The following is a 22,836-nucleotide window of genomic DNA, read 5'->3' as shown; positions in this document are numbered from 1 at the left end:
GAGGAAGGAGGCCCGGAGCTGCCGGCCTGTGGGGGCCGGCTCTGTCAGGCGGGAGCGGGTCTGCCTGGGGAGGGGCCTCAGGGGTCTGCCCGGGGTTCCCGCTCGGCTGTGCCTGCTTCGGGGGGGCCCAGGACCCCAGGGACCGCGGGAGCTCTGGGGCAGCCAGGCTAGCGGGAGAGCAGGCGACGGGCACAGCTCCCTTCACCTTGGATCCCAAGTAGGCCCGCGGCCCCGGGGGGGCCCCCGGTGTCAGGAAGCAAGCTTCCAAGGTGGAAGCGGACGTGGGGTTCCGGTGGCTGGAGCAGGGCGGCTGCTCCCGGGGGAGGGGGTGCCATAGGCAGGGCCCGCGTGGCCACCAGAGACGGGCTGGAGACGCGGAGGGCAGGGGGTAGCCCCCTCCCCGGACCGGAGCCTGACACCCCCACCCATGCCGGTGTTCCAGCTTTCCTGAGACCGCAGACAGCTCGGGCAGCACCCTCCGCCCTCGCAGGGGCGAGTCCAGCCAGACGCCCACCCCGGCCCTGCCACGGGAGCCGCTGCCGTTGCCTGCCTGGCCTGCCCGCGCCCGGCCAACACCCACCACCGTCGCCGTCTCTCCACTCCTCGACCCCCCGACCGCTCTCCCCTCCCGCTCTCTGACCCCCACTCTACCTCGCACAGCAGGGGCAGGAGAGGGACTCTCACTGGTGATTGACCAAAGGGGCCGCCCCCGCAGAGACCAAGAGTCCCCGAGGAAGGCCCAGCCTGGGCAGAGAGAGGACACGTGCTGGGGGACCTCCAGGTCAAGAGACACCAGCGCCTGCACCACCGCATTCTCAGGCCCTGCCCCCTCCCTGCTCCCGGCTTGCAGCCTTGTCCTCCGTGTGCAATAAAGCTCCTTGTGTGTTCCAAGTGCTGGCTCTGTGTCCATAACTGGGGGGAGCGACAAAGAAGAGGGCCAGCCCGGTGGGAAGTCCTCCCCAGCCCCTGAACAGTGGTAGGATCCAGAATCAGACACTCTGTCCTGTTTCATGGTCTTCTGCAGTATTAGACTCCGAGATCTGAGGTGTGTGGTGGCTTAAGTTGGGGCGCATATGATGGGGGGGTTCAGTCTTCCTCTTCCAGAACATCTATGATGCTTCCCTCCTTGACTGGCCAGATTAAATTTTACTGCACCCGAAACAGTGTGCATTTCTGATCTGTACCCCTAGACTGCGAACTCCCTGAAAACAAGACCCACCTTGGGGTCATCCCCCATTCCAGCACCTGGGAGGTGCTCAGTGAAGATTTGGTGGGTGGACAGATGTGGATGGTGGATGGACAGATGGACGGATGGATGGATGAGTGGATGGATGGACAAATGGATGGATGGATGAGTGGATGGATGAGTGGATGGATGGATGGATGGATGGATGGACGAATGGGTGGGTGGAGGGATGGATGGATGGATGGATGGATGGATGGATGGATGAATGGGTGGGTGGAGGGATGGATGGATGGATGGATGGATGGATGGATGGACGAATGGGTGGGTGGAGGGATGGATGGATGGATGGATGGATGGATGGATGGACGAATGGGTGGGTGGAGGGATGGATGGATGGATGGATGGATGGATGGATGGACGAATGGGTGGGTGGAGGGATGGATGGATGGATGGATGGATGGATGGATGGACGAATGGGTGGGTGGAGGGATGGATGGATGGATGAGTGGATGGATGGACGAATGGATGGGTGGAGGGATGGATGGATGGATGGATGGATGAGTGGATGGATGGACGAATGGATGGACAGATGGGTGGATGGATGGATGGATGGATGGACGAATGGGCCGGTGGAGGGATGATAGATGGAAGGGTGGGTGGACAGATATGGATGATGGATGATGGGTGAAGGAGTGGAGGGATGGATAGGTGGGTGGACTGATGTATAAATAGCAAGATGGGTGGATGAATCTTGGCTAATGGATAGATGGATTGATAGAGAATAGATAGACGGGTACATGGGTGGATGTACAGAAGGTAGTTGGACAGAAAAACCATTGTATGGACAGTAGATGGAAGAAGCGATGGAGAGGCAGTCAGATCAATGTGTGCTGCATGGGTAGTAGGTGGCTGGCTGGCTGGCTGGGTGTGTTGGTGGGCAGATGGATGATGGTTGGATGGACAGTGGAAGGGAGGAAAGAAGGTAGTGAATGTGAGAACGGATGGGAACAAGCAGGTGGGTGGGTGAACGGACCAGCGTGTGAAGGCGGAGACAGGGCGGAGGGAGTGCTCCCCAGCCCTGGGCCCGCACCCAGATCTGACATTGGGCTCTGCTGCCCTTGTCGTCGGGGGAACCCACTGGAGAGCAGGACCACTGGACCTTTGGCGTTCTAGGTCCGGCTCTGCTGGGAACCTCCATTTTCAGAAGTGTCTGTGATTAAAATCGGCCTGCCTCCTGGAGGATGGAGTAAATACAGACCAGTCAGGAGCATTAACACTCCACCAAGCCACAGCCATCTTTTCTTACCACGGCCCACCTTGGAGACTGCATCCAGGGCCGTCCTCTGCCAGCCGGGGCGCATCTCCCAGCGGGCACACCACGTTCTCCCTCCCCACCCAGCGGAAGGCACATCAGCCTAGGGGAGCAGCAGAGACGGCCACAAAGCCCATGGCGGCACAGTGAGCCGGGATCAGAGCGGAGGACGCCACGGGATGAGAGGCGGCGGGGGGGGGGGGGGGGGGGTGGACGGTGCCAGGAAGCCAGACGGCCACGCTGCCCTGACCCACCCCGGCCCTCTCAGGAGCCTCGCACCCCGGCCCAGCCTCGGGGACGGGGACCCAGGGCTTGTCTCCTCTGAGTATCTCCAAGCCCGCCTCCGCCATGACGTAAGACCCTGCCTCTCAGAGCCTGCGGGTCGGGGCCTGCGCGCCAGAAGGGTCCAGAGGTTCAGAAGGGCCCCTGCCCGAAGGGTACCTGGACCGGGATACCCAGGCACTGCCCCCCTGCCATCGGTCCCGCCTGCCCGAGAGCCCCACCCCAGCGCAGAACTCCAGCCCCGCGTGCGGGAGGCGGAACAGACCAGTGACCTACACACGGTAAAGAGGCACCCAGGCTAGTGGGGCCGCAGACGCACGGGGCTGTGGCAGGACCGTCTCTGAAGTGCTGTGTCAGCCGCTTCTATCTGGGGCCTGGCAGAGCCCAAGCCCGTGGGGCTGGCACCAGTGTGGGTGCCCAGGACCTGTTCAAGGTCCCCCGGGCCCCGCCACCCCACCCGTGCAAACCGGGGCCCGGACCAGACTGAGGGGCCCCGCTCTCCCCCGCCACCCTAGGGTCCCCCCTGAAGGTAGCCGGAGCCAAACTGCTCTGGGGCCGCCTCTCCCTGTCCCGGCTTCCTCCCTGCTCTGTGGCCTCGCTCAGCACCTCCGGCTTTGGAAGCCGCCCCCCACCATCCCTGGGCCCAGGGCCTGCGTGGTCAGTTCTCAAACCCTCTCTGGGGTTGAGATCCATCCTGCACCCCGACCAGGACTGGGCCACCCTTATCCCTTGCCCCCACCCCGGGCCCCCAGACCCCCTCCAGCCCTCCGGGGAGGCCCCTGCCCTGCCCCTCTCCTCCCACCCCTGCCCGGCCAGGCCAGGTGGACCGGGGTGTGGATTACCTGTCGAAGGTTCTCGGAGGCCTGCGGCCTGTCCAGCAGAGCCTGCTCAATGCTGTCCGGCCGCACCACGGGCCTGGTGCCCTGAGGGGGAGGTCACGGATACCCAAAATAAAACCTGTGCTGTTCCTCCTCTGACCTCAGCGCCCGTTCTCTGGCTCGGCCCGTTCACGGGAGAGCACCTGCCAGGGGCCGAGGCCACTGAGCGGGCGGCCACCCTCCTCTGCTGGCCGAGGAGGGCCACTGCAGGGCCTGGGGGTGCCCGTCGGCAGGTGCCGCTCCTAAGAGCAGCAGGGGCAGCGGGCGGCTCCCGGGAGCAAGGTGGTCTGAGCGGGGCTGGGTGTGCACGGGGTTTCCTCGACCAAGCCCCAGCACAGCCTACAGACAAGGCCGAATGGTCCCGAACGTGCTGTCCCCACGAGTGTGCCCATGTCTGGGGGGGCAGGGGGTGGTGAGGACCCAGAGGAGCCAGCCTGAGAAGGGAAACCTTACCACAGGAAAGAGGCCACGGCGGCCCCCGGGAGCCTCGTGGGGCCCTCCCTAGAAGTGAGTCTTGAGGTGGTCCCGCTGGGCAGAGTTGGCCAAGGGTCAGCTGTATGTGGCCCCCCGAAACCCTGGCCCATCCGAGGATCTGGGCAGCTTGGGAGACAGCATCAGACGGGAGGAACAAGTTCAGACGGGAACGGGGGGCAGGGGGCAGGGGTGTCCCCAGTAACTCCAGCCTCCGCGAGGCAGGAGGGAGAGGGTCCCTGCCTCCCCCTGCTGTGTGACAGTGGGCATGCCTCTCCTGTCGTGGGTCCTGTGGCCTTATCTCCGACTTGCAGGGATTGAATGAGGTGCCAACAAAGCCTTCTGGAAGCTTCTGAGGCCCCAGAGCAGGCAGAGAGCTGGGTGGAGCTGGGGCTGGGGCGTGCAAGCCCCCCGACGTCCTTGACCGGAAGCCTCCTCCGTGTCTCCCCGGGGCTCACCCCGGTCCTGCGCACTGAGCAGACCCCACCGTCGGTGCTCCTCCCTTGCCTGGAGCCCTCGGGTCTGGAAGGAGGTGCCGGCCTGCTCTGACCCCTCTTCGTGTCTCGGTTTCCCTAATCCGAGGGTCAGGCCCGTCGGAGCTCGTGGCCTTGCCAGCTAGTGAGGGGACCATCAGAGGCCCGGGAAAGGTGTCTGCCGGGCGGATGGTGCCATCTGGAGTTCTGTGGACAGAACGGCCAGGCTCCACGGGCACGTGGCGGAGCCCGCCCTGAGCAGCACTCTGAGTCTGGCCTCGGGGAGAGAGGACCTCAGGGTCTGGACCCCCAGACGGCGGCTACCAGGCTGAAGGAAGGGGTACGGCCCCAGTCGCTGGGGGAGACCCAGCAGGACCGCCAGCAGTCGAGATCCTGTTTGGGCTGTTTCTTCTCCCACCCGTCTGTCCTGTGCCCCAACAGCACCCACGCGAGAGCCAGGCCTGGTCACTAAGTGGGGCGCAGACAGGACAGAGGCCTGGCTGAGGACGCCCAGAGCCCTGCTCTCCACGGCGGTCTCTGGGACGCCAGGCCGCGTGCTCTGATGGAGGATGCAGGTGGCCCTGGGGCAATGTGCCCACGCCCCAGACACCGTGGGGGGCGGGGGGCAGCTGGACTGGGGGAGTCGGGGCCCCCGTCTGGGACCCCACAGCAGCCTGGCCCAGAGAGAGCCTTGGCTGCATCCCTGGGGCCACTCCGTCCCTCCCGTCACCCCTCCTCAGCCCATCAAGAATGTGCCCGCTGTCGGGGGAGTAAAAATAGAAGCTGACACTTCCCGGGGAGGAGGGTGGACCTTGCCTCCGTCTCCAGACACGTCCCCCACATCCGCGCCTCCTCAGGCCTCCTCCTCTGCCGTTCCTATACTTGGTAAGGGGCCTGCGTGGGCACGGCCCCTTCCCGCCTGCCCCACATGCCCGGCCACCCAGCCCCTGGCCAATGGGCTGCTGGGAAAGATCAAATGTCACTATAACATGAGGGCGTGAGCTGAGCGGGCAGTGCCTGAGCCGGTCCTGTCCACAGGGAGCTCTAACCCTTCTCTCCAGACTCAGCCACAGGTCGGTATGGCCCAGGGCTGGGCGGGGCCGGCCCGGCATCTGAGGCACGTCTTGGGTCCCGGGGTGCTGAGAGGGGCCAGGCCGTCGTGTTCGCACATGTCTCAGCTCCGAGCGTGGCGGCCCGGAGAGCCCACGAAGACAGCCCAGGGTCCCAAGGGTGCTGGCGCAGAGGGCGATGCTCTCTGGACGTGGGGGAAGCCACTCTGAACGGGAACGCGACAGCTGGGGTGGCCCGAGGAGGAAGGTGGGGGCTCCCTGGAAGGAACGGGGCAGAGGGCTGGACAGAGGTGCCCAGGAAGGGCGCTGCCCACAGCCCCGAGGGCCCCCGGGCGCCGTGTCCTGCCCGCCCCCCCAGCCCCGGCCCATCTGGGCCTTTCCCCGGGGACTCCAATAAGCTGAGGGCACCAAGGCCAGCCCCTCGCACAAGCTGGGGGTTCTTGGCCTCAAGCAGTCATTGCCTCCAATCCTGGCATTTGTAGAGACGAACACGTCGGGCGGCTTGTGTAATTCATCCCCAGGGGCAGCTCCGTGAGGAGGGGAGGCCGGGACCCTCGCAGCCCCAGGGGCACCTCCCAGAGGTCAAGGACAGGGCCGGACGGGCCCAGGCAGGGGGCGCAGTGGGGACCTGGGCCTGTGTCCTCGCAGGGTGGAGGGCATGCTCCCCAGGGCCCCGCCCCTGCTCCTTGCCCTCCCGCCTCCCCCTGCCCCATGCCGTGGGCTCAGCTGCCCTCCTGACTTCGCCCAGACCGGGCGCCCGCACCTGCTGGTGTCCTCAGCCACCGGGGGAAGCCGGGCCAGGAGCCACTGCAGGATACAGTGGGGGCCCAGCCGGGGAGTGGTGACGCGGCCGGGGGCTCACAGCCAGTGAGGACAGGGCCTCCCACCTTTCCCACCCCATCTCGTCACCTGGGAAGGAGGGAAGGGGGTATGTGTCTCCAAGGAGGTCTGACCTCAGGGGCTATTTTCACTGTCGCCCCCGCTGAGGGATGGGCTTCCTTCCCAGCTGTCGAAATGCCGTCCCTGCCCTCTGGCACCCCCCACCTTGGCCCCTCCCCGACAGACAGTGAGATGAGGGGACAGAGCAGCCCTGTGATGTGTCCTTCAGGGCTCCCCTGGCCAGAGGGGCAGGATGCAGGAGAAGTGAGACTTTGCCAGGGGCTTGCGGGCACCCTGCCCGGGGATATGGGGGTCCTCCTGGGCACCCCCTTGGACACCAGCCCAGAAGGCAGGAAGGCAAGATGCAGGAGGTCAGGCAGGCCTGGGACACCTGCGGGGGCTGGCGGGGAGCTGGCCAGGAGGAGACCTGAGCTCCGTGGCTGCCCTCTCAGCCCCCCTCCCAGCGTCTTGGGTTTCTGGGCAGAGGTGTCTTGGCTAATTTGGGTGCCTATTTCTGGACACCTCAGCTGCCACTGGCTCCTTAAAAATAACCAGCCCCTGGGCTCAGGCCACACCAGCCCCCACTTGAGGCTGCCGACAGGTGTAGGGCCCTGGCCGGGTCGAGGGGGGGCCAGCAGGGCGAGGCCCCGGGCTCCCATGGAGCCTCGCATCCTAGAGAGTGGCCCCCGGCGGGCTGGGGTGCTGGGCACAGGGCCCACGGGGAGAGACGGGGCCCGGGAACAGGGGGAGACCCCAGCTGTACACGAGGCGGGAGGCTGTAACCAGAGGGGGCGGCCGAGCCCTCTTCCAGGGAAGAGCCACGCGCTTCCCCGGGCTGGGGTGGGGGGAGCAGCGAGCTGTGGGTTAATTCTGCACCGAGCTTAAATTGCTCTGGGAAAATTAACATTCTTGACAGAGGCTTCGGAAAACTGTTCCCACCTTAGCGCTGTGATGCTCAGGCCTCCTCGGATGATGAGCTTGTGTTTTCTTATACGCAGCTCCCTGGGGGGGCACGGCTATTGTCTTCCACTAAGCTGTGATATGTTGTCATGAACTTTGTGTTTTAAAACCCCGGGCCAACAGTGTGATACAGCTGCTCAGAGCGTTCCCAGGCCCCGGGCCGCCTCAGGCGTGTGCGGCGGCCAGCTCACGGAAAGAGGGTCCCTGAGCGCACTGGCCTGGCGCGGGCCGCACCTGCACACGTGAGCTTCCCTGCAGACATTGACAAATTCAAGAGCGTCCGAGGGGCCTGGGAAAGCAGGCCGGGGAGGGCCAGCCAGATGGGGCCGTCCACTCCGTTCGCGCTCGGGCCCCGGGCTGGGGGCACGCGGCCGCGGCCAGATCCCGTCCCCGTGAGCCCGGGGGGAGGGGGGGGAGACGAGGAGACGGAACGGCTCGTACGTTCTTGTGATTTGGAGAGAGGGGGCTGCACAGGGCCCTGGGGGATGCCCAGGGCACCCCAGAAGGAAGACGTGGGGTGTCTGCAGGAAAGCATCAGTGGGGGAAGGGAGCTTGGAGCTCACACCGGGAGAGGCTGTCACAGGGATGGCGGGGGCCGGGCACACGCACTGGGGGAGCTGGGCCCTGTAATCTAGGGGCTCCTGGGGAGCCCCCCGACCTCGGCCCAAAGGCACAGCCCATCACGAAGCGGGTTTTGAGTCCGCGTCAGCAGGGTTTCCCTGCTGTCCAAAGCAGCCTAGACGCCCCTCCTCGGGGAGTGCTATACAGAGGATGTCGGCCCTGGGTGGGGGTGGACGCCACGACCTTCCAGCATCCCGTCCAACTCTGTGATTCCAAGCTCCAGGCTGGAGCCGGGGCAGGAAGGGGGGCAGGGTGGGAGCAGAGTCCGGCGAGGAGGGCCGTGGGGGCCTGGGGAGGAGGCCCGCCCAAGGCCGGACACTTGGCCTCCACCCTGTCCTTGGACGTCCCCTCCTCACACCCCCAGCCCTAAGAGCCCAGCGCTCGCCCACGCCAGCACTCCTAGACCAAGGCCTTCCTGACTCTCATCTTGGTCCCCCCCCCCCCACAGAAACAACCCTCCCACCATGTCGGACGAGGAAGTGTGAGTACCAGTCTGAGTAGCTGCCCGCCCCGTGTGGGCCCCTGGACCTGAGCTGTGTTCAGAGGCCAGAGGACCTGCTGGTGTTTGTTACGAGCCGCTGAGTGAAAGCCCACCTCACCCGTTCTCTCTCTCTCTCCCCCCCCCCCCTTCTCTCTTTCTTACCCTCTACCCCCAGCAGTGAGCAGGTGGAGGGTAAGTGTCAAACCATCTCCTCTCTGCGCCCACCCCAGACGGAAAGCTCACACTTGAGGCAGGCCCGTCCAACTGTTGACAACGTGGCTGTCCTTGGGGACCCCTGGTGGGGAACCCCAAGAAGCGCCACGGTCCGCGGTGGGCGCTAGACCGACCCCCTCTGAACATGGGCTCCCCACTCCCGCCCCTGAGGCTGGGACCCCCTCTTTCTCCAAGGACATGTCCCCGAGATGTGGTCACATGAAAACCCTGCCCCGTATGCCCAGCCTGTCCCGCTGGCTCTCCGGGGCGGCATCCGGGAGGGGGTCCCGGGCCCTGGCTGCCCCTTCAAGCTCACCCAGCAGGACCTGGGTGCCCCAGCACCAGACCCCCCCAGCCCTGCGGGCTTTTCTCCCCTGGAGCTGGTGGCCTCCTCGGGGCCCAGGGACCCCCGGTCCCCATCCTCAGGGTTCCGGGGCTGGGGCAGCTGGCTCCGGGCCCCCCGCCCCCCGCTGACACGGTCCCTGTGTTCTACCCCCTTGCAGAGCAGTACGAGGAAGAAGGTAACTCTGGGAGCCCCGCAACGCCCCCCACCCCGACCCAGCGGCCCCGCCGCCCCTTAGCTCAAAACCTCCGCTTGCGGCTCGGCCACTGGACTTCGGCTCCCGGAGCCCGTCCGTCGGTTAACTGTGTGTCTCATCATTAACTACTCTCCGACGTCCCTGCTGACCTCCCGTCTCTTAATCCACTAATAGAAAATCCTTCGTTCCTGCGCATCCCCGTGGTGCTGCAGGGACTGAGCTGACACGTGCCGGTTAAGACTCCCCCTCACCGACATCAAGGGCCGGGTGGTGTGGACCCTGCTTGTCCCTCTCTCTGTCTCCGTCTCTGTCCCCGTGTCTCCGTCTCTGTCTCTCGCTCTCTCCGTCTGACTCTTTCTCTCTGTCTGTCTCTGTCTCTCCCTCTGTCTGTCTCTGTCTCTCTCTCTGTCTCTGTGTCCCTGTCTCTCTCAGCATCCCCGCCTTGGGGCATAAGCTTCGGGCCGATCTGGAGCCCCCTCCCTCGCTTGGGCTGGCGTCTGGGGGGGAGGCCCGCGGTCGTGCCTGGGCGGGTCCGGAACAAAGGGGTGCCGCGGCACCCCGGGAACCGTGCGGGAGGCGTCCCCGCACCCTCACCAGGCTGGGCCGTGAGGCACTCTGGGTGCTATGTTCTGGGTTTTGAACATGTTTTGAAAACACTTCGCTACCCTGACAACGTAAGCAGAACGTTTCTTTTTGTGTCAAAAGGTGGAAAGACTCCTCTCTGAGTGGGACGCGTGGTCCTGGGGAACTGCCCCTTCCCCAGCGAAGGCTCCCCTGCCCCCATTTCCGCCAAAACCCTCCCACACAGACACCCCCGTGTCAGGGCAGGCGGGTGGCCGCGGTCCCACGACCCCAAGGAGGCGGCAAAGGGCCCGAGGGTGCTCACGGGACAGAGGCAGCGTCCAGGCCCCGTTCTCCCGGGCTCACCACCTCCAGCCCGGAGCACCCACTGCCCCTTCTCCCCGAAGGCCCCCTCCCGCCACTGCGCATGCTCCCCCCTAATGACTGTCCTTGTTTCCTCTCTCCCTCCTGTCCCGCGGCTCCCACCTCAGAAGAGGCCCAGGAGGAAGGTAAGTGGGGTCCAGGAGCCCGGCCCCCACGACACCCTCAGCCCTTCTGCCCCCCGCGTGTCCCCACCCCCTAAAGACGTGCCGTGTGCTCTTGGCCTAACCTCTCCTCTCTCCTCCCGCCACCCGCACGCCCGACGCCCCTCCACCCGCAGAAGTCCATAAAGAAGGTATGAAGACACAGGACTTCTGGTCCCCATGTGGGGCCCGGGCCTGGCTGGAGCCCACGCAGGGCGGGGGAGAGGGCGGGGAGGCAGCGAGGTGCCAGCCAGCAAAGGACTCCCACATGTGGCCCTAACATCACCCACTAACCTCGGCCAACGCTTAACCAGAGAGGGGGGGGTCCCCGGGGCCACGCACCCTGTGAGAGGCGGGGCCGCGGATGGGCCTCAGGCCCCGGCACGGGGAGACCGGGTCAGTGGAGGCCTGGCCTCACCGTCCTGGAAACATCCCTCCCCTGAGGGTGGGTAACCGAGAGCCCACGGCCGAATGTGACCCCTCGACCGGGTCGGGGCCCGAGCCAGAGGGCGGGTGACACTGTCACTCCCTGGCCACCCCTCCACCATGCCCCGCGGGCCCCTCTTCAGGAGCCGGGCGCACAGCGGCAGGGTAGGGGATCCTGTGCCCGGATGGGCGGGCTGAGCAGCCGAGCGTGTCCCTCGGAGGCTAGACAACAGGGCGGTGGGTGCCCTGCTCTGGGGCCGGCAGGAGGGGTGACCCCTGGGCTATAGGCCCTGCCCTCAGGACTCATGCCGCTACCTTACCAGGCCGCAGCCAGAGGCTGCCAGCCCCCGTCAGCCCTTCCCGGGGGGCAGAGGAGAGGCGGGGACCCCAGTGTCCCCCACAAGCAGGGGTCTGCCACTCCACCCTGAGCCCTGCTCCCGGCAGATCAGCGAGGCAGGGACAGGATCGGGGAGGTGGGGGGCGGCAGTGCCCATGAACGCTGACGGTGCCTTGCTGGCTTCCCGCACGCTCCCCGCCCCTTGGCCTCGGCCGCTGACCCCCCGCCCCCCGAGTGGCGACCGGTGTTTCCATTAACCTGGGATCCTTCCTCCTTTGACCTCTGACCCACGCGTGGTGTTGCCTCTTGTTCCGTGGCCCTCCCTAACCTAGAAGTTCATGAACCAGGTATGTGCCATGACTTCAGTCCCGTGTGGGTGCCTGTGCACACGCGTGACCACGTGCGGGTGTGGGCAGGCACCCAGGGGCCGAGTAACCTACTCACAGTGTGGTTCTGCTGGGCCCCGCCACCCCTCACCCCTGTCCCCCTCAGTCTTTGCCGAGGCTCACAGCTGATTTTCTCTCTCCCCCACCCCCACGGTGCCGTTCTGCTGCTCACCCAGAAGAAGTCCAAGAAGGTATGCCCTGCCCCTAACCCCCCTTCCCCGCCCTCCCCCACTTGCGGCCTGACTCCCGCCTCCTTCCCGTGGGCTGAGGACAAGGTGGGAAAGGTTAGGTCCTGGGTGCTGGCTCCGGTAAGACTGACTGGTGGCCTACAGGCTTCCTCCTGGCCCCCTGGCAGACAGCATTCCGGGGTTGCGGGGATGAGGCCCTTCCTGGGCCCCCGGCAGGCAGGTGGGGGTGGCCAGCCGGAGCCTGAGGGCAGAGCCCACGGCAGGGCGCTGGCCCCCAGAAGAGGATGCCGAGGTCCAGTAGGACCCTCTGGACCCGACAGGTTCTGGTGGAGAAGAGCAGAGGGGGAGAGACAGGACAGCGCCTCGCCCTGCCCCAGAGAGCACATCAGAGAGGGGGCGTCAGGAGGGGTGAGGTCGAGGGGAGGGTGGGCGGCCACATGGGGTGAAGCGGAAAGTCAGGCTGGGGCCCCAGGCAGGATGGCGGTGACCTGGAACAGCCGGGGGCCTCGCGTGCAAAGTGGCAATCAGGTCCCACATCCCACCCAGCACCTGGGTCGGGGCCAGACACACCCTTGGCGGGAGGGGGCCCCCGGGCGGGCCGTGCCGGGGTGGAGGCCAGGGAGACGCGGGTTCGAGTCAGGGGCCCGAGCTGTCTGCAGTCCCTCCCCTCGGCGGGGCTGCGGGGGCCTCCTGGCTGGGCCTGAACCCTGAGCACAACCCTGAGCGCGTCTTCCCTTCTCCGGCCTCAGAGAGGCTGCCCGGGGTGGGGGGCGGTGAGGGGTGCTGACCCCCGGCTTGGTGGGCAGATGCTGGGCTGCCTGGGTACAGGGGTCTGGGGAGCAGTCCTGCAGGGGCTAGAGGTCACCAGGTCACCCTGGGACCCACCTTGAGACAGAGAGTCAAATAGGCAAGTGGGAGCGGGGTCGGGGGGGGCTCCACCTGGGGGAGCTTTGCAGCACAGCCCCCCTAGCTCTCGGGGGCAGCCCCGGGACCTCTCCAGCTGGGCCCCCAGAGAAGGCAGACAGCTCAGAGGCGCCCCTTCCCCTTCCTTCTGCCCCTTGGTCAGTTTCCTGCTCCCAAAGCACCCCCTCCTCCCACCCAGTTTCCCCCACGCTCTCAGCCCCCCGCCAGGGTGCTGTTTGTGGGTGTGTGGCAGGCTCCTAAGTACCCCAGGTGAGCCCAAGCCGAGGGGGACACGTGGGGGCACGCCAAGTACACGTGCAGCCGGACCCCCCCCCCCCACCCCACCCCTGGTCGGCCAAGGGCACAGGCAGGGGAGCAGGTGGTCAAAGGCAAGCTCTCAGCCCGGCCTCTCTGGGTCATGTAGGCTGAAGGCAGTACGGTGGACCCTTCATCTCTCTGAAGGGCCCAGAGCGGACAGCGAGGCACAAGGGTCAGGCAACTGTTAGACATCTGCAGACCCCAGGCTGTGTCCCCACCAGCCAGGACCTCCCCAAGGCCGGAGGCGGGGGACGGGGTGGTCAAAGGAAGCAGCCCCCGCGGGAGGGCAGCCAGGCCCAGGCAGGCAGGTCGGGGAGGGGGTAGCGTGGGGACTGGAGATCTCAGCGTGGATGGCCCCACGGCAGGCCCCCTGAAGCACCCACCCTCAGCTGCAAGGCTCCCAAGTTAGGGAGGGTCTCAGCTTTCCCAGATGGGCTCTGCCAGCCCCGGTGGACAGACTCAGAGAAGCCAGGGGCCCAGCCTGCCAGGGACGTCCACTCACCACCAGGCGTCCCCATCACGGCCGCCCTCAGCTCCTGCGTCCGGTCCCCAGACAGCCAGGGCATTGGTGGGGTCCTGGTGCTGTCCCTGGCTGGCGTCGGCCCCCATGGCCCCCGTACCCTCGGCCCCCGCCTCCCCAGAGGAGCAGAGGGAGGGTGAAGGAGGCAAGGGCCCCTGGCTGGACCCTTAGAGAGGACACACTGGGTCTGTACCCCTCTCCCTCGCCCGCCTGTCTGTCTTCCTCCCGATCGCCAGGCCGGCTGCTCGCATGGCGTCCACCGTGGGGCACAGCTGCCCAGGCCTCGCACACACTGTCCAGTTCCTATTTCTGCCCGGCACAGAGGTGGGGTGGTCAGAGGGGACCAGGTGCCTGGACAGGGGGTGCCTCCTCTCTTCCTCCTCGATCCCCCGAGGACGCCGTGCCCCTGGAGTCCGTTCCCTCCTTCCTCCCTCGTTCCCCCTCCCGTGCCACATCCTGGTCCACACGCCCGAGCTCTCCTCCTGGGACCCCACAGGGACTTTCTCTTGCTGCTGGCGGGCAGGCATATGGGTGGTAGGCTCGGCTGGAGGGGGAGAGGCAGGCGGGCGTCCAGGCAGGAGCCCCCAGCCCCCAGCCGGGTGGCCCCAAGGGGCCTGTGGGCAGGAGCAGGCCACCAGGCTCATCCGGTCTCTCTCCCCTCTCCCCATGCCGGCGCCGCGGTGTCCAGAGGAGAAACCGAGACCCAGGTGAGTGTGGGGCCCGGGCAGGGCTGGACACCAGGGTGGGCCGGAGGCAGGGGGCACCTGGGAAACTGGGGTCCCGTGGAAGACAACGCCTTTGGGCTCTGTGGGGGACGAAACCGCAAACCCCTTGGAGAAGGTGGCTGCGTCTTTGCTCCCTGGTTGGGTGTTTAAAGCTCTAGACATCTGGTGAAGGTCCTTGATGAAAATGGGGTTATTTGGTGCCTTCCCCCCAGGCGGGGAGCAGAGACGATCGCTGGGGGTACGGTGGGGCGTCCCCACCCATTCGTCCAGTGTGGGCAAGGAAGGCTTTCTGTAAGAGGAGGCTGGGGGGCCAAGGGAGGACAGGGAACAGGGGGTCGGGGGAGACAGGGCAGAGAGAGGGAGGCACAGCGGAGCTCCCCTCCTGCTCCCCGGCCCCCACTGCGCGCGGCCTGCGGTGGGGTTCTCCCGGCCCTAAACGTGAAGCACCCTTGAGAGGGGCTGGAGGGAGGGTCTTGCCCCGTGGCCCCTTCAGAAGAAAACCGTGAGCGGACCCACCGCCCCCACTGGGGCCTCTGGGGAGCCATCGTCCTGGTCTGGATGGTCTTTCCCTCCTTTGACCTGCTTGTGAGTATTTCAGGGATTTGTTTTTTTAACCCAAGTCTTCACCAGCACGTGCCCGGGGTTCGCGCCCACCTGAGGAGCGCTCCGGGGTCCGGGGGGCTGCGGCGCGCTCCGGGTACAGCCAGCATATTTCCACCCACTGCACTTTATTTTTCTGCTATTTTAAATAAAGCTGCCGGGTCACAAGATATTTTCTAGCTTTAAAAAAATGTTTGTGTTTTCATTATGAAAATAAAACACCTCATTAAAGAAAATTTGGAAAATACGTAAAAGTCCAATGAAGAAAGAAAATCATCTATAACTCTCCCCGCCCGCCAGCCAGACTGCGGGAAAAGGCAGAAAAGAATAAAAGCCTTACTTCTTCCTACTCTTTCCATGCATAGGGCTCGGAAAAAAAGATTTAAACTCTGAGCCGTTTTTCAAACATCGTACTGTCTATACAACCTTCAATTCTGCTGTTTTAAATTTTAGCACTATTCATAAGTATTTTTCCATGTTTTTACATAGCCTTCTTAAATATTTTGAATGGCCACATAATATTCCATCAATTGGACAAACCATAATTTCTGGAACCGTTCGCCTTCTGCGGGACATTAAGGCTTCCCCCAATATTTTACTATCATAAATAACGCTGGGTGGAAAGCGTTTTCTGTCTTTCGGGTTATTTCCCTAGGCCACATTCCCAGAACTGGAATTACTGGGTCAAAGAGTATGAACGTCTTTCAGGCTTTTGACGTCCGTTGCCAAATTGCTTTCCACGGGGGCCGTGCCAGCGCGGGCTCCGACGTGGACGTGAGCGGGTCTGTGCCCCACGCTGCCGCGCCCGGGGACACTGATGGATGAGGAGGGCCTCTCGGGGCCGCTTCTGCTCCCATGCCTCCGATTACTCCGGGAGAGCCTCTCCCGCGCACTGCCTCACTGGCCGTCTTTCTTACCGAGACCTGGCATCGTGCACCTTCTGCCCATTTATCTAACGGCAAAGGCGTCTGCACGATTTCTCAGCCATCGGTCTGCACAAGGATATAAGTCTTCTCTGTACTCGCTGAAAATATTTTTCTAGTCTGGGTTGGGCTCCCCCCCCCCTTCCAATTTTTGCTTTTTTTTCACATACATAAGTTTTTCATTTGCATGGAGTCGTCTGGCCATCTTTCCCTCAGCGGGACCTTCTGGTGCTGCCGAGCTTAGAAAAACCCTCTCCTGTTCCAGCATTTGGGTCCACATTCAGACCCACTTTCTTCCGTGGCTTGTTTCAAACAACTGTTGTTGTCGTAACTCTTTGCTCCATCTGGAATGCACTGGGGGCAGGGCCCGGGATCCGGGGGCCTCGTTTCTTCCTCAAACTGCTTTCTGTCCAGCCCCCTTTCTTTGGGTCCCCAGGAAGACAGTTTAAAGAGGGGCCGGAGACACAAAAAGGGTCAGGATGGCCGTTCCCGACCACAGAGGCCAACGCCCCTCAGGGGTCTGCAGTGGCCAGCCTGTGTCTGGTCTGGCCTGCCTGCGCTTCTTTCTTTGTTTGGGACAGAAGGAGAGAGTGCCCTTCCTGGACAGACGGGGGTGAAACAGCCCTTTCGATGTCCAGATGTTGGCAAAACAGAGGGACGCAAAGAGGCTGAACTCTTCTCAAAGGGGTCAGGCTGCTCTGGGGACAGTGGGTTACACGCCTGACCAGGACACACACACTTGTCCTCAGCTGGGTGCCCAGGGGGAAGGGTGGGAGGGCCAGACCCCTGGTAGGTCTCTACCTACCCCTGCTCACAAGCCTCTCTCTTCTTCAGACTCACTGCTCCTAAGATCCCGGAAGGGGAGAAAGTAGACTTCGATGTAAGTTTATGGGACCCGGATCAACATGGCCTCCATTCTCAGACCCCCAGCCTTCAGCCTACAGACAAGGCCTGGGAAGGTCATCTGCTCTCAAGCAGCCAGAGCCAGAACCTCCTGGTTCCAGGAAACTCTGCCTTAATTTATTTCTGGACCAAAGGAAACTCCCACAGTGTCAGGCATCTCTCTTCCCTCCTCTCCCATCCACCCACCCATCCATCCACCCATCTGTCCATCCATCTGTCCACCATCCACCTACCCATCTATCCATCCATTCACTCATCCATCCACCCATCCATCCAACCATACATTCACCCATCATTCGTCCATTCACTCATCCATCCACCCATCCATCCAACCATCTGTCCATCATCCATCTACCCATCCATCCAACTATATATTCACCCATCATCCATCCATTCACTCATCCATCCACCCATCCATCCAACCATACATTCACCCATCATTCGTCCATTCACTCATCCATCCACCCATCCAACCACTCATCTGTCCACCATCCATCTACCCATCCAACCATCCATTCACTCATCCATCCACCCATCCATCCACCCATCCATCCTTTCACCCACCCATCCACCTGTCTATTCAATAAACTACCTCACTCACCAGTTTCCTCTCTGTCTGGCCCATGTGGAACATCTCTGAGGATGATAGCGGGGCCAAGTCAGAGCCAGTCCATCCCAGGAGTGCTGATGACCTCAGGGCTTGGCGGGGCCCCGATTTACCCACAGGGAGGGCAAAATTCCTACCCTGGGGCTAAGGGATCAGGTCGCCTTTGGGCCTCAGGAGGGCAATGGCCATGGGAACATGGTGAGGGCAAAACATCCCTGGCCACCCTCGTGTTGGCCAGAGGAGACAGGGCGCCCCTGCCGGAGCACGGGAAGGGGCCGCCTGCCGCGCGGGGGGGTCAGGCGGGAGGAGCTGGAGACGAGGGGCCTCTTCCACCCACAGGACATCCAGAAGAAGCGCCAGAACAAGGACCTCATGGAGCTACAGGCTCTCATCGACAGCCACTTTGAGGCTCGGAAGAAGGAGGAGGAGGAGCTGATCGCTCTCAAGGAGAGAATCGTGAGTCGGGGCCCTTCTGGCGGGAGGCGGGGGCGGGCGGTCGCCCCGGGAGGGGGCGCTGGGGCTGGCGAGGCGAGGTTGACCTGCTCCTCCCGCCACAGGAGAAGCGGCGTGCGGAGCGAGCCGAGCAGCAGAGGATCCGGGCCGAGAAGGAGCGGGAGCGCCAGAACCGGCTGGCGGTGAGCCGGGGGCCCCTTCCCCGCCCCGGACCCCGCGCCCGCCGGTGACCGGGGCCACCGGCCTGGCTCCCCCTGTCCTGCGCGGCTGCCCCGGGCGGGTCCCCGAAGCCCGGCACTGAGGCCTCGGGGACGGGGTCTCTGCAGGAAGAGAAAGCCCGGAGGGAGGAGGAGGACGCCAAGAGGAGAGCGGAGGACGACCTGAAGAAGAAGAAGGCCCTGTCCTCCATGGGCGCCAACTACAGCAGCTACCTGGCCAAGGTGAGCGCGGGCCCTCGGAGCCGCGGCGCCGACCGGCCCCCTGTCGGGGTGCGGCGCGCCCCTCCTGAGGCCGGGCCCCTCTGCCATGTCCCCTCAGGCCGACCAGAAGAGAGGCAAGAAGCAGACGGCCCGGGAGATGAAGAAGAAGGTTCTGGCAGAGAGGCGCAAGCCGCTCAACATCGACCATCTCAGCGAAGATAAGCTGAGGTGGGGCCGGGAGGGGGCGGGGCGCTGGCTCTCCGTGGCCACGCGAGGGGGACAGCGGGTGGCCTGCGTCCCGCCTTCCGGCGCTTACCGGCCTCGCCACGCCTTTGCCGCCTTCCCAGGGACAAGGCCAAGGAACTCTGGGACACCCTCTACCAACTGGAGATCGACAAGTTCGAGTTTGGCGAGAAGCTGAAGCGCCAGAAATATGACGTGAGTGCGGACACCTTGGCCCTCGGGTCCCGGGGCGGCCACCTCCCTGCACCCGCACGGCCTCGGCGCCCGGGACGCCCACGAGGGCCGTCCTCACGGGGCCTGGCCGCAGGCACCCTCTGGGGCCGCCTCCGTGTCGCCTCTGAGGGCCACAAGAGGAGCGGAGGGCAGAGGGGCCTCGGGGTCCAGGCTCCGAATCGCCCGGAGCCGGTGGACAGCTCGCCCCAGTATAGCACAATTTCCTCTAGCACCAGGGTGGCCTCCCTGGATCCCCTGGGGAGGCCCAGGCTCAGGTCCCCAAGCTGTCACCTCCTCGGGTCAGTGCAGGCAGGAGGGCACGCACCCCCCTCCAGCAGCTGGGAAAGGGGTCTGGGACTGAGTCCCCGGCAGGGTGGCCGCCTAGAGCCGCCCGGGAGGGGTCCACAACTCGGAACAGTGGCCCTGTGCAGATTCTGTCTCCCTGACGCCCCTCCAGTCCTGGGGAGGGGGCGCCGCCCTGGTGGCTGGGAGCTAACCTGCCCTGTGCACACGCGACCCCGCCCCGCCAGCTTCACCATCAGGGGCATGGTCCCCGCCGTCCGCTGTCCTCCGGGGTCCCTGGCGGGAGACGGCGCACACCCCAGGGGCATCTCCCACGGCTGTCGGCACAGGCCGCCAGGAAAGCGGGCGTCCGGTGACTGGAGAATGCGGCTCCTTCTCGGGAGCCGCGACGGAGGGCAATTCGCCTGGTCCGTCTCAGTTTCCTCACCTCTCCTGGAAGGAGGAGGGGCACCGGGGCCGCCCCCGGAGCACGCGTGTCCCTTCCGCGCCCGGGGTCAGGGACACCGCCGCCCTCTCCTGACGTTCCTCTGGGAGGCCCGGCGTGAAGGAGGGGGCTTCACCCGCACGCGGCCCCCCTCGGGGTCCAGGGAGTCGAGTCGGGCACCCAGTGCCTCCCGACACAGCTGTGAGCGACCGGCAGTGGGTCCCCGGGGGCTGGAAGAGCCACGAGGGCCCCCGCCTGGGCTAGCCCAGCACGCGGCAGGGCCCCGAACCCTCAGCCACCCACCCAGCCCGCTAACCATCTCGGTCTTTCTAGATCATGAACATGCGGGCCAGAGTGGAGATGCTGGCCAAGTTGTGAGTAGCCAGGGTCCACCCTGGACCGGGCTCGTGGTGTGCAATGCACGGTGAGCCTCTCGCATGGCAAACCAGGTTCGTGGAGGATGGCAGCGGAGGGCACGGGGACGGAGGCCGGCCTCCCGACCCCGCCTCCTCCCCACCACCTGCAGCCCGAGGCTTCCGAGGTCGCCCTGCCGTCCTTGCCGGCAGGCGGGGAAGGGCCTTGCCCGCCCCAACCAAGCCTCTCCGGGCGGTCAGGAGGAGGGAGCGAGAGGGCCGGCTCCGACCGGAGTCAGGGGCTCCGCGCGGCTCGCCTCCCTCCCCACGCCCCCGCCACGCGTCCTGCCGCAGGCCCGCAGGTAAGTGGCCGGCTCCAGAGCGGCTGCGTGTGTCGGCCCAGGTCTCCAGCGCAGGCCGCCCAAAGTAAGTCAGAGGCACGAGCCCCGGGGCCGAGGGGCCGCTGCCTTCCGAGCAGAGGAGCCAGGGCGCAGTAAGGCAGCAAGGCCTCAGGCGAAGAGGGCCACCGGCCCGGCCCTGCTCGAACTGCCAGGTAAGCCACCCGTATTCTTCACAGATCACCAACCTCAGGAGCCGCATCGATCAGGCCCAGAAGCAGTGAGTAACCCCCCCTGCCCGTCGCTCTGTGCCGGGCACACGGTGCCAGGGGGCTGGCCGGCTGCCGCCCCCCTGACCGGGGCCCGGCACTTTCAGCCGGTCCCAGGGGCCGCCGCCCTCGACGGTAACAACACTAACTGGTGGGCCACTGGCACCCGTGTGTCTGGGCCCCGCACCCCCCGGCCTGCAGCCTCCTCTGGCCCCTCCTCACCCCAGAGCCCCGGGAGGAGGCCGCCTGGGGATTTGGGCCGTCCTGGGCCACCACCCCGACTCCCCAGCCGAGCGTTGCTCTGGAGGCGACCTGCTTGGCTGCGGGCCTCCCTGGCCCCCGTTTCTTCAGACGGTGAGCCCTCCGTCTGCAAAATCACCCGAGGTCCGTGGGACCCACGACCACAGACGCCAGGAAAGGCCTGGAGGAGCCCGCCGCCCCCAGGGTGGGCGCTCCAGTGCCCCCTGTGCTGGGGTTTTGCCTCCCAGTCTGATCACTGAGCCCGTTCACACCCCCACGGAGTGCGGTGTCCCCAGGACCGCTGGCCGTTGGGTTTCTCTCCCTCCTCCACTGGCCCCTGACTCCTTGCTGCTCCCAGGGCTGGGCTCCTCCGCCCCAGGGGACTGGCCAAGGGGACACCCTCCTCCCTGGGCTCTGTCATGGGGGTTGTGGCAGGCCTCGTGAGAGCCCTTCTGTGTGTGCCTGTGTGTGTGCGTGCATGTGCGTGAGGGTTCTCAGGCTGGCCCCTGCAGGACGCGGGCCACGGGCATGGCCACCAGCACCAGGGTCTCCCCTGAAGCCACAGCCAGGAGTTGTCCCCAGAGTGTCAGCTTCTGGGACCCACACGGCACCCTGACCCGGCACCCAGCTCCCTGCTGGCTGCCTGGTGTGCAAAGTCAGTCAGACAGGGCAGGCTCCTAAGGACCGCCATCCGGCAGGGCGCTGACCTTCCAGGCCCCGAGTCCACGAGGCCTGGCCTGCTGGCCCGGGGTCAGGGAACAAGGGACTGTCCTCAGCCTGTCCCGCCTCAGGAAGGCTGTGATCTGGGACGCACGGCACAGGCTCTTTCCAGGCCAAAGTAGCTGGGACAGTGAGAGCCATCTGTCCAGACAGCTTCCCTGGCAGGCTCCGGTCTGCCCGAGGGTGGCCCCCCGGAGCCCGAGCCCCTGGCAGGGGTTGGGGGGTGCCCTGGGCTCGCCGTTCCCTCCACTAACCACACTAACCGTCCTGGCACAAGGCGCCCAGGCCCAGCCGGGCCAAGTGCAGGTGAGTCAGCACTGCTTGAAATGTGTGCCCGGGGCTTGGGTGGGTGGGCTGAGCTGTCGGGGCCGGGGGGCTGCCGGGGGCAGGGCGGGGGGCGCTGAGGAGGATCTGGGCCAGGACCCCAACCCCCCCCACCCAGCCGCTCAAGACCAGCTTGCTTCCGTTTGCAGTAGCAAGAAGGCCGGAGCCCAGCCCAAGGGCAAGGTCGGCGGGCGCTGGAAGTGAAGCAGCCAGGGAAGCTTCCGGAGGCAGAGACCCTCGGCCCGTGCAGCCCACGCAGCAGCGCCCGGCCCCCAGACCCACCCCCGGGCACCCCCTACGTCTCTGTCCTTGCTGCCCCCACCTCCTGGGGCCTGTGAATAAAGCTAGCAGGCTCCCCTCCACTAAGTGTGTGCTGACTCCTGGATGGGGGGGGGGGGGGCCCTGGGGGGCCTGGAGGAGGGGGCCGGGGGGTGGCTTGGGAGGACAGGAGCGTGGGGGTGGTCACCCCGCGGGCCGGGGGCCCGCGAGACACTGGGCGCTCACCTTCGAGGTCGGCCCGGGAGACGACCGGGCCCTGGGCCCAGGTCTGGGGCGCCCCACCCCGGCTCTGCCGGCGGCTTCCACATCTGTCCCCCACCCTGCGGCCCACATGCCCCTCGGTTCCCCGCCTCAGCTGGGGTCTTTGCCCCCAGCCCCCGCCGTGAGCGGTCCCCCGCCGCCTGGGTCGGCTCTGAAGCCAGGTTGGGGTGGGAGAGCTTGGCTTTGGGAGGGTGTGGGAGGAGGGGGGCCGGAGCACACTGGGAGAGCTCACAGGCGTCCCCCGGAAACGTGGGGGGCAGACGCAGGGTCCAGAACAAGGGGGTGCACTCAGCCTGAGGGGCCTCTCGCCCGCGGAGGAAAGGAGCAGGAAAACACATTTCAGCGAGGGCAGACACAGCACACACAGACCGTTCTTTCTATATTATCAGACGGCACAGTGCACAACTGTGTAATAAATTTGAAAATCCTGACCAAACAGAATTATGGAAAATATAAATCACGAAAATTGGACGGAGACGTAGAGCCTCGCACAGCGAAGCATTCACGGAGGCGGCTTCAGAGCCCGGAGCCGCCCCTCGGGAGGGCTGCGCGGAGCCGAAGAACCCGAGAAGCGCGCCTTCCAGAGACCCGCGGGGCGGCGGGACCCCGGGGCAAGGTCGAACCCCCAGGCGGCACGTGCTCGCCCCAGACACAGGGCCGCGCCCCAGACGGACGCCCGTGGCGCGTGTGGGCGCCCCCCCCCCCCCGCAC

At 65.4% G+C, this 22,836-nt stretch overlaps 2 protein-coding genes across 2 annotated transcripts in view; both read left to right on the top strand.

Moving 5' to 3' along the window:
• The window catches only part of LSP1 (lymphocyte specific protein 1), a 40,228-nt gene extending 39,337 nt beyond the window's left edge, over nt 1-891 (top strand). Inside the window, 1 exon segment of the mRNA XM_042904147.1 lies at nt 443-891. The gene's annotated coding sequence lies outside the window, so the exon portion shown is untranslated.
• Nucleotides 892-5,623: 4,732 nt separating this feature from the next.
• On the top strand, nt 5,624-21,874 carry TNNT3 (troponin T3, fast skeletal type). The gene is made up of 17 exons (XM_042904715.1): nt 5,624-5,675; nt 8,581-8,613; nt 8,792-8,805; nt 9,330-9,347; nt 10,418-10,435; nt 10,588-10,602; nt 11,546-11,560; nt 11,776-11,790; nt 14,217-14,235; nt 16,611-16,656; nt 17,626-17,742; nt 17,844-17,921; nt 18,066-18,179; nt 18,277-18,386; nt 18,506-18,596; nt 20,272-20,312; nt 21,735-21,874. The coding sequence occupies exons 2-17, from the start codon at nt 8,597-8,599 to the stop codon at nt 21,787-21,789; spliced, it is 783 nt and encodes a 260-aa protein (XP_042760649.1). The 5' UTR covers nt 5,624-5,675; nt 8,581-8,596; the 3' UTR covers nt 21,790-21,874.
• Nucleotides 21,875-22,836: the final 962 nt, after the last annotated feature.

This window comes from Panthera leo, chromosome D1 (genome assembly GCF_018350215.1).
Source record: "Panthera leo isolate Ple1 chromosome D1, P.leo_Ple1_pat1.1, whole genome shotgun sequence".
Lineage (NCBI taxonomy): Eukaryota > Metazoa > Chordata > Mammalia > Carnivora > Felidae > Panthera > Panthera leo.
Note: the sequence above shows the minus strand (reverse complement) of the source record. Positions and strands in the feature narration are given on the sequence as shown.

Bases quoted from the DNA above. Each gene is read 5' to 3' on its own strand.
- TNNT3 (XM_042904715.1), top strand. The intron at 16,657-17,625 runs GTAAGTTTATGG...TTCCACCCACAG, and splicing joins GGGAGAAAGTAGACTTCGAT to GACATCCAGAAGAAGCGCCA. The intron at 18,387-18,505 runs GTGGGGCCGGGA...CCGCCTTCCCAG, and splicing joins CTCAGCGAAGATAAGCTGAG to GGACAAGGCCAAGGAACTCT.